The sequence below is a fragment of the Poecilia latipinna genome, unplaced genomic scaffold, assembly GCF_001443285.1.
Source record: "Poecilia latipinna isolate Pla-1442-1.1 unplaced genomic scaffold, P_latipinna-1.0 Scaffold3404, whole genome shotgun sequence".
Classification (NCBI taxonomy): Eukaryota; Metazoa; Chordata; class Actinopteri; order Cyprinodontiformes; family Poeciliidae; genus Poecilia; species Poecilia latipinna.
Window position 1 is genome coordinate 29,663 of NW_015116020.1, and position 10,816 is coordinate 40,478.

General features: G+C 41.1%; 1 protein-coding gene across 1 annotated transcript in view; it reads left to right on the top strand.

Moving 5' to 3' along the window:
- jmjd1cb (jumonji domain containing 1Cb) overlaps window positions 1-10,816 on the top strand; it is a gene marked incomplete at its 5' end in the record, with an annotated part of 53,381 nt that overhangs the window by 23,740 nt on the left and 18,825 nt on the right. The window contains 9 exons of the mRNA XM_015023759.1: window positions 1,172-1,277; window positions 1,408-1,532; window positions 1,891-2,031; window positions 2,591-2,632; window positions 3,822-4,092; window positions 5,628-6,173; window positions 6,254-6,596; window positions 8,961-9,921; window positions 10,043-10,204. Of these exons, the coding sequence (XP_014879245.1) occupies window positions 1,172-1,277; window positions 1,408-1,532; window positions 1,891-2,031; window positions 2,591-2,632; window positions 3,822-4,092; window positions 5,628-6,173; window positions 6,254-6,596; window positions 8,961-9,921; window positions 10,043-10,204 (2,697 nt within the window). The remainder of the gene's footprint in view (window positions 1-1,171; window positions 1,278-1,407; window positions 1,533-1,890; window positions 2,032-2,590; window positions 2,633-3,821; window positions 4,093-5,627; window positions 6,174-6,253; window positions 6,597-8,960; window positions 9,922-10,042; window positions 10,205-10,816) is intronic.

Genomic DNA, 10,816 nt, shown 5'->3' on the forward strand with positions numbered 1-10,816 from the left:
GAGAAGGGAAAAGTTATGTGGCCCTCACAGGAAAAAGTTTGGGGACCCCTGCATTAGCTGAAAGAGTGAATGATCACCGTACATATCTGTCAACTCCACATTTTCCTGCATTACAGTAATTATGTGCCCCCTGCACCCTACCTTCCATACTCCCTTCCCCTGCTCTTACGGTAGTCTACTCCCACTTCCCTTTCCGACAGTAGTAGCTAGTCCCAGACGTCAAATTTCCCATATTCTAATGTCCAAAACTTGACAGGTATGTCAGCGTCTTCCAATGGCCTAGTCCAAGTTCTGACCTCAAACTAACTGAAATGCTGTTAGGATTTTATGAAAGCAAATCAGAATCTTCTGAATCTCAACAGACTAAAGGAATGTTAAAATGAAGAGTGGGTTAAGGTCCTTTCATAATGATGTGAAAGACTGACGTAGTCAGACAGAAAGCAATTAGAAGTGACATCTGTTAGAGGCGGTTCTATGGGACCCAGCTGGGCGTTGATGCAAACTAAAGTTCTGTCTCCAAATCAAAACTAACAACAGGGATGGTCAAGTTAAAATCTGTTTATGCTATAAAATGATGCAAAAGATAAAATCTTGGTAATACAAGTAGAGGGAAAAAACAGCCTGGAGCTTGTTGATGATTCTTGAATTCACATGATATCCTGAACTCTGGAGGAATATCTGCCATGTGTTAGTTCAGAACGTTTGCATTTTTTTATTTTAAAAGGATTGTAAAAGACTGACGACTATAAAAGGTTCTGTTAGTCTGATGTTTTTATATGAAAAATGTGGAGGAACCCTGATCTTCATCTGCTAATAAAAGTCGATAAAATCTAAATGCAATAGAGTTCACTTTTAGAGAGGAAAAAAGAACCATGTGTACATTTATAGTGTTGGTTTATACTGTGTAGATGATGCATTCTAGAACATGTCTCCCTCTGGAAACCATTGTAATATTCTCTGTATATTTAGTTTCAACTTGTTACTCTACAAATGGTGGTTCCCTCTCACTGTCACTGTTCAGATGATCTCACCTGGAAGGTCTGCTCATGTAATGTAAATGTATGATTTACTGTGTCGCTCTGTAAAGTTGGAAAGCTTCATCAGTGTTGACCAGCTCATGCAACTTCATTGTCATTTGGTTGCTGATTATTTGTTGTCCAACATGTTTCAGGATGAGGTGGACAGTCAGAACCCAGTGTTAAGAGACAACCCTCAGCTCCAAGATGAAGTGAAAGGCTGGCTTAAAAACCAGAAGGTGCAGGAAATTTTTATGCAAGGTAAGCATTAGTCAGTCGAACCTTGTTTCCTCTTGGTCTGTTATGGTTGTTATTGCTTTGATCACGATTGAACTTGAAGTATTGTTGCATATTTAAACAGTGGTATCGTAAACTGTTGATTTTGTTGCAGGACCCTACTCCCTCAATGGCTACCGTGTGCGTGTGTACAGACAAGACTCGGCTACCCAATGGTTCACTGGAATCATTACGCACCACGACCTCTTCAGTAGAAATATGGTTGTTATGAATGACCAGGTACATGAGAGGAGAACTCCTCAAGATATAATTTGACTTCTACTGTTGCATTAAGTCACCTGTTTTTAGTTTATCACTGGATTTTTATATTCAGAAATCAGGTTGATTGAATTCAGCTTTTAAAGTGTATGTCTTATATTTTCATAGTTAATGGCTTTTCAGTGTGGTAGATCATATTTGCAATATTATTTGTAAATATGGTGGTTGTCATGACTAAGTATGGTGATGTTTATATTAGCACCTCGAAGACTTTCAGATTATATGACACCAAAAATGAATTATATTTGAACTTCATGTTAATCAGGCCCGTCCCCTGGTTAATAGTGAACAGTGTAAAACATGGCTGCTGTGTGTTCAGGTGCTAGAGCCTCAGAATGTGGACCCATCCATGGTGCAGATGACCTTTCTGGATGATGTAGTTCACTCATTGCTAAAAGGAGAAAACATCGGCATCACCTCGAGACGAAGGTCACGATCCAGCCAGAACAACTCTGCTCATGTGAGTATCTGGAAACTTGGGTCTTTTCTAATAGCTCTTGTGTAAATCTTGTTTATTGTAGGATTATGACCACTAAGATGAGGCTCTCTGTGACTGGAATACATTTTTCTGTATCACATATCTGACTGTAATTTCTGTATCTTAAAGAGATAGATTTCAAAGAGAAATGAGACCGTCTCGCTGGATTCCTTTAAAACTTAGTCACATGCACTTAGTCATAGTGAGGTTTGTCTTATTTATGTGTGGTGCTCATTCCCCACTCAACATTCTGTCACTCAGATTAGCAGTAAGTTCCTGTCATGTCACTGCTGTCAGCTAAATACATAAATTTTATCATTGTCTTTTATGTTATTTTGTTTTGTGTTTTATGTTTATTTTGTTCTTTTCAGATGCCTCATAAGACAAACATGAATAAAATAGCTCACATGTTAGAAATCAGTAACTTCTGGCCCCTACAGCCATTAATATAATCTGTCCTTGTCCCACATTCATTTCATTTTGTTTCATTTTGATTTTCCTTTTCTTTTTATTATTTTCTTTTCTGTTTGATACATTAAAGATGGCAGGAGGGAGACCCGTCGGGACCACTGGCAACTCTCAGGTACCCTTAATCCTCCTCCCCTCCATCTGCTCCCTAACCCTCCATACCTGCACTTTCTAGAACACACACCACAAGCAGAGGTTAAAATAGTTTGCTAGTAGACAAGTGCTCATTGTTAATCATAGCGTTGACCCCTTTCATTCATCATTCCACTATAAACACACACTTTGATCACCTTGTCCTTTCATATCATACAAATTGATCTGTGGAAGTCACACACCCGCCTTCTTTTAGAGACTGCAGCTGGGGTCTACAACTGAGCGATATGTATATATGTGTGTCAAACATTTCCCCCACATCTGGTTTTGTTGCAGTCCTCTTGCAGACCACTGCTGTAAAAACAAGGAGAATAATGCAGCATTTTCTCCTTCGTGTTATTATCTGCAGCTTATTTCTAAGATCAGACATGCTGGAGGATCAGACAGTAATTCTGTTCTTTACACACCCACAGATTCCAGTTATTGTTGTGTGTTCACTTTGTTTCACATTGCCACGCCACACTTGTTCCGCAATCCCATAATACCGCTCACAGATGCTTCAGGTCTGAAATACAGGAGTAATACTGGTTCACTTTAACCCTCCACCCTGCGTGAGGATGTTTGACTTACTGCGACCACATGTAGACCACAGAACGAAGCTATGATCTGACAGAAGCTCATGATTCAAACATTAACTCCACACCACCCTTAGACTCACTTCTGTCCTCAGAATCAACTAGATTTTCACCTGACAACCATAGAACAGACTAAAACCTCCAGTTCGTCTTGCACATGTAATGTTGAAGTTTTGTATTGGTATCCATTATAACTTTAGTATTGTTCCCTCATCATATCCACCTGGTGTGTTTTCGGCATTTATATTGGATGATTTCAGCACTGAAGGTTTGTCTGAAACATGACCTGACATGACCTGAACAGATAGGGCTCTGCTCATTCATTCAGTTCCAGTGACATTTTGCTGCTCTCGTCAACCAATAGTGGTACAAAGGTCATCTTCCAGTCACAGTTAAAGGAAAATTCAGTTTTGTTGTTGAAGAGGATTTTTATGTCTTAAACACAGAAGTCAGAAAGCAGCTGTGGTCAGTGCACATATAAACTACAAGCTTTAATCTGATGATGAGGCAGTTTGTGTTGACTCTCTGATGTTGGTTTTTGTTAAAGTGCATGTCTAACTCCTTTTATTCTAACAGAGTCATTACACACGAGCCCAGGCCAACAGCCCCCGTCCCATTATGATGTCATCAGGACCCAGCCCTAAGAGCTCCCAGGGGCCCCTGGTCCCTCAGCAACAGAATCAGTCGCAGCAAACCCAGCAGACAGTCAGCCAGTTGTACCACTCACCAGGCGGCAGCGGGCGAGAGCAGAGAGAGCAGCGCAGCGGCCGCTCCTCCAGGAGGAAAGGCTCTGACAGCAGCGTTCCAGAGGAGGACAAGGACCGGAGAGAGGAAACCACTGGGAGAGGTGAGTAAGTCTACATTTGAGAAATGTACATTTGTAGTTAATCCGAAAAGTATTCACATTTCACTTATACCACATTTTACCGGTCTGTGAAAAATTGTATTCTAAGTTTTTTCTATAGCCGCAGAAAATATGTACATTTTATCAAATCTTCATAAATCCACTAAATTATTTGATAAAGTATATTTTCTTTCATCACCAGATTATTGATAATGCCAATAAGTAACCAACAGAAAAATGCTCATTTTATCTTGCATAATAACCAAAGTTAGCAGTGTGACTGACCCAGGCAGTCAGCTGCTCAGTCCAGCCAACCTCCTCAGTTTTCTGGCTCTTTCACCCCCTCATGTGTCCAGATAACAGAATTGTCATCATATTAACTGCTGCTGATCTCCCACCAAAACCAGATCCTTCTCCTCATTAATGTCATTTTTAGCAGAAAGCCATTCTAGGAGGTTGTATTCCTCCTGCTACTCCTCCTCCCAGGCTGGCAGCCTCTGGCTCTTTCAATTTCTCAAAAACCAGCACAAAACCAGCTGTTTTCAAAACCAGCACACTAACTGTCCTTAACAATCTGAATCTTAGGTCCAAATTAGACAAAACATTTGAAGAGATTGTGATGAGATAAGGCCTTCAACTTTACCTTCTAAATACCTCTATATGGAGGGATGCCATGGTGGGATAAGGTGCAGCTGTCCAGAGTTGAATGTGTTCATGTTTTCTTTTCTGGATCAAATGGTAAAAATAATAATAATAATCAATTTAATTTGTACCGCACTTTTCATTAGCAAAAATCTCAAAGTGCTACACAGTAGAACTATAATCAAAGGTAAAATCAGCATCATAAAAGTCATGTGGAGGCAGAATAGGCTTTCTTAAATAGAAACGTCTTTAAGCCTCTTTTGAAGTCAACCAGTGGTTGTGGAGCTCTCAAATAGTCCGGGAGAGGGTTCCAGAGACGGGGGGCAGCCACAGCGAATGCCCGATCTCCCATGGTCCTTAAACTGGATCAAGGAAGGTGGAGGAAGTTGCAGTCTTGTGACCGTAGAGATCTGGTGGATGAATGTGGAATGAGAAGATCCTTCAGATAATCCGGTGAGGTTCCGTTTAAACACTGATGGGTAATGAGAGCGATTTTGTACTGAATTCTGTAGGTGACAGGAAGCCAATGAAGGTCATGCAGAATATGTGTAATATGGTCAGATTTACTGGCTCTCAATAGATGGTCACACAGCACTGATATCATCTGCTCTCGTGTATTTTATGTCAAGCAAATCAGCAGTTGATATTTTTTCTTTGGCTTTGTCTCCTTATTATCCAATTTCTTTATTCACCTTTCAATGTTTTGATTTTGCAACCCACTAAACAACCCTCCCCTCTTATTGTCCTTTTAAACATCTGGGAAAAATCTCTTTTTAGTTTGCTATTAGTCAAGTTTTCCTCTCCAGATATATTGTCTTTTTATCTAAACTGAGGTTGTGAGATTTTTTGTTTATGTAACATAGTAAAACTAATAGTTATTGTTTTCATTTGCCCAGAATCTAAGGCCAAGGTAAAGCAGACTGCAAACAAACGCAGGAAAGGAGAAGAAGATGAGAAGAAAGCAGGTCTGAAGAGACTGAAGGCTGACATGACTTCAGATCTGTCAGAGAGCAGTGACTCAGAAAACCCACACAAGAGGACCACCCACTCATCATGCTGCTCCTCCTCTTCATCATCCTCGTCATCTTCGTCGTCCTCCTCTTCTTCCTCTGAGCCTAACTCTGAGAATGAGCTAAAGACTCGCAGTGATGTGATAAAAAGTGCCATTTCCAAAATGGAGGAAGAGGAGAAGCCAATGTTAAAGGGACCCAAAATGAATGATACCTCGTCTTTCATCAGGTGCTTGTCTCCGTGGGCGGAGCTCCGAGCAGCTGAGGACATTAAGAAAAGTGCAGTAAAGGATTCAGGTCAAATTCTGACAAATGAAGAGGAGGAATTGGAGGCAGTGACTCGGATCACCCAGTCTCCACTGCAGCAAGCGTCTCTCATACCTGACATGGTCCAAAGTGGAGCTGGGGAGAACACCAAGAACACTGTAAAAGGTAGGCTGCAGCCTGCACTGTAAAAGGTAGGCCTGTCAGCTGCTTCCAGCTTCTCACCTTGCTTAATGTTTTTCTTCCAGCATTATCTCCATCCCAGACTCCATCACTGTCCCAGCTTCATGGCAACAGCGTGATTGACATTACAGACGACGCTCAGGCCACCGTACACCAGGAGAGCTCGGAGGCGGTCTCGGCACTGCTCGCCTCCCAGAAAGACGAGTCGGTGGCTCTCTCCCCGTACCTCCCCCTCAACCCCTCCCCCGTCTCCTCACCTCCTGTATCCACATCGCCCTCCCCACCAGAGGGGTGCCGCAGAGCGGAGGTGGACTCACTCATGAAGCCACCGGGAGTTACTGGAGGCAGCGTTACATTGCCCAAAAGTTTAAACGGCAAAGTGGAGTTTACCCCAGCTGAGGTCATGAGGTGAGCGTCTGGTGTTTTCCTGCTACGTTCATCCAGCAGAAAAAGCAATCCTAAAGAGACAAATAAAACTTCCATCCAGCCATGTAAAAGCATATGAATTACTAAAGAAATAAATGAAATAAAAAGAATATATGCACTTGTGTATGCTGAGTAATACAATCCAGCTCAGAAACCACTTATTATTTAATTATGTAGGTTTTCACCAAATCCCACCACAGCTAGCAGAGCCAGCTGACTCATTGCATTCATTTGACTTTCAGAATATTTGCTTCCTACTGAAAATGTGTTTAAAATTTTTAATTGTATTGAAAAACATTTGTCTTTTCGGTAACACTTTATGTGAAGGGTGTGCATAAGACTGACATAACACTGTCATAAACATGACATAACATCTGTCATGAACATGAACAAATCCTTATGAATGTCTATGACTGTTGTCATGAAGCGTCATTCAGTAAATAATGACACTTTTAATGCAAAATTGCTTCAAAAATTGCATTAAAAGTCCATTAAAAGTGCCAACTTTGCATGATTTTGTAAATGACGACAATTTAATGCAACGTTGGCACTTTTAATGGACTTTCAATGCAACTTTTAGAGCAACTTTGCATTAGGTGTCATTATTTACCGAATGACACTTCATGACAACAGTCATAGACATTCATAAAGACTCGTTCATGTTCATGACAGGTGTTATGTCATGTTTATGACAGTGTCATGTCAGTCTTATTCACACCCTGTCAAATAAAGTGTTACCGTATTTTGAAAAATATTGCATCAGAACACGCATGAGTTTTAAAGAAAAATGAGTGTACTACTTAAAGTCTTCTGCATAAATATAACAAATTATCCTAGCTTAATTTCATTGAACTAGTTTATTTGTTGGTTGCTTGGATCTTAGTTTGCACGGTCGAAAAGTGACCAGGAATGAAGTCGATGTTTCTGTACTTCACGTATAAATACTGTACTTCAGTATTTATTTTTCTGACAACTTTTTACTTTAACCCCCTACATTTCAAGAGAAATATTTGTATTTTCTATTCCTTACATTATTGCAAATGACTCTGTTATGTAATCAATAAGATGTAAAATTTGCAGAAACAGGAAAATTTAACATACGGACAGAAATCATGTCGTCTTCAAAGAACAGCAAACGGAACCAAAGCTCCAAAATGCATCCAGCTGCCCAGGCATGAGCTCTGTGTAGTTCAAACTAAATTCTCCTGTTTGAAGAAAAACTAGTCTGTACCTGTAATATTTTATCTTTTTTTTTTTTTTACAAATAAAGGAGTTTTTTGTTTAATTTATCTTCTCTATACCAACAAAGCTAAGGCTATGAGTAAAATAAGAGAACTTCTTGATGCCTAAAACTTTTTCTTGTCTGATCAAGTTATTTTGTATCATTAAAAATGAAAATGTCATTTTTTTCTACCCAAGTAAACTTCAAAGGCTGATGTTTTTTTTTTTTTTTTTTTTTTTACTTGGTTCAAAAGAGAAGTCTTTTTTACTAAATATATTTTTCTGAGAAGAAAAGATTGTTGATCCAGGATCAGATACACACACTGGGGCTGCTGTAAAACAATTATTTTAGTACTTGACTAACATATTGATTATTCTGTCGGTTTATCTAGTAATCAAATAGAAAAAATAAATTAAATATCGATAAACTCTACCATAACATCAACATTGGCCTAAATTTTGAAACGTGTATTTCTAACGATTACTTTTAACCTGTCATACAACTAACTAATTTTTAAGTCAACCCGGACAAAAATTACACGTAAATCTGAAATTATATTCTGTTTAATAATAAAATAATAAAGCATCATGCTGACAAAGACACTATAAAAAATCTTCCATTTGTATTCATCTTTAGTCATAGTTCATCTGTTACACAGTTTAATAGTTGAACTCTCACTTTCCACATACAACCACATATATCTTTTGTGTCCTTGTGAGAAACGGATCTTTGACACCTTTGTCACACAAACACACACATGCCAGCTATGTACACACCACAGTGCTCTCTGCCACCCATTTGTTTTGACCAGGATAGTAGAAAATTCATTGTAAAGCTACACTTATGCTAAGCATTAACTACAGAACTATTTGCTCCATACATGCTGGGCTCTGAAACACCAACTCAGCAGCAAATTCCTAGAGGAATTTTTCTACTTGGGTTATTTGAATGACTTGATGCAACATTACTGCCCTAAAGCAAAGCAGAATGATGTGTCTGTTGTCTTTCTAGTGGTTAAAACATCACTGTTTGGGGGGAGTATGTTTGGCTCTTGCATGTTATTTTCCTTTTGTTGAAGAAATTAGCAGATTTGTTAAAGTTTCTTTTGTCCTGTGTGTTTCCAGGCCGGTCTCATCCATAGCTGAAACTACGCCCCTGGTGGGCAAGGAGAAAACTGTTGTTTCTCTTCATCAGCTTCATCATCAGCAACAGCAGCTGCATGAGCAGCAACACACACAACAAATGCAACAATACACAGCTGTCCACCATGGAGTTCCTCTTTCTCTGTCTGAGGGTTCCAGTAAACCTCCACAGCAGCAACCCCCTCTCCACAAGATCCCCACCCCCACCCTGGACTCTGCCAAATCCAAAGTGAGCCCCAGCCACACATCCAGTCCTGTTCAGAAACCCCAGCCCCCCAGCAGCTCTCACAACCAGTCATATCCTAACCCGAACCCAGCGGACCCTCTTAAAGCTAAACCCCACCCGGGCCTCCTGGACATCTCCAAACCCAAAGCAAACACTACTCCTGAGGTCAGTAAGCATAAAGTCCTGAGATACTCCAACTCCTCCCCATCCCCAAGCGCTCGCTTGCCCATCAAGGTGGACTTAGTGGAACCTCCACGCTCTGGTTTCAAGCCAGTGGGGTTGCGGTCAGAGGCGGGTGGAGTCGGTGTGAGCGGCAGCACAAAGAGTCCGCTGATCATTGACAAGAATGAAACCTTCACTGTTTACAGGGACCCAGCATTAGTTCGCTCGGATGCAGATAACTCTGTCACTCCATCTAACTCCTCCAACCATGTGGCAGCCTATCTGCATCCCCACCTGCACCCCTTGCACCCCCCCTCTCCACACTCCCCTTGCCTAACATCTGCATCCCATCCCCATGGCGCCTCCCATCTCCTCGCCCCTCCTCATTCCTCACCCCTCACTCATCCACACCTCCTGCCCCCTGGAATGCTTCCAGCTATGCATCCCCCCCCAGGCTCTCTGTTTGCAGGACACCCTCGGCTGGACTCCCCAGGCGGTCTCAGCCATCTTGCCCTTCCTCACCCAGCAGCCACACATCAGCAGCAGTTCTTGCAGGTGTGTGTCCTCATACAGAAACCACAATAATACCTCCACTGTTTTAAACTCATCCTTTTCTTTCTTATTCTAAAATGTTGCATTGGTGAAAGGATCCACTAAACCTTCCCTCTGTTTTCAGGGTCATGGTGGAGCAGCAGGTCTTAGTTTGTTCCCCATCATATGGCCTTACCCTAATGGAACGCCACCTCCATACCCCCCAGGACTCAGCCTCCCACCAACTGCTAAATGGGTCCACTCTGAAAATCCCATCACTGTGAATTCAGAGGCGTCTCTAAGGAGGGTAGGTGTAATGCTCGGAGTTCAGGGGTTTTAAAGCACGTTTAGCTTGTATTTCATTGGGATTGAGCTACTATTGCTGTCTGAAGAGATAGATGGATAGATAGATGGATGGAAAGAAACTTTATTTATCCCTTTGGGATTTACCCTCAGGGAAATTGTAGTTCAGTCTCCCACACAGCACTGAATGCACTATCGGATAGAAATAACCAATCAGAGGCAGGAGGTGGGGATTAGAGTTGTCAACCTTATGTACATCGTGCTAAATGTGCTAATAGCAGAGCGACAACGTATAGGAAAACTGTTTTTATTTTTGTTGTTGTTTAGCATAGCCACCGTCATCGGTGGCTATGCTAAATAGAATTAGCATTCGTGGCAGGCTATGCTGCAGTGACCCACCTGTAGCTCAGCAGAAAGCAAAGGGGATGGTTTGAGCATAAGAGTGATTTACAGCACTAAGACCCTCCTCCTGACTCTGATTGGTTGTTTTTGACTGAGCTGTGTATTTCTGCAGTTAGTACTGGGAGAAGGCAGAGGAGCATGATTTTTTTTTCACATTTATTTCTCTTATATTGTACTGTCATGACATAACTTTAACAAATACGTAAAAAAACAT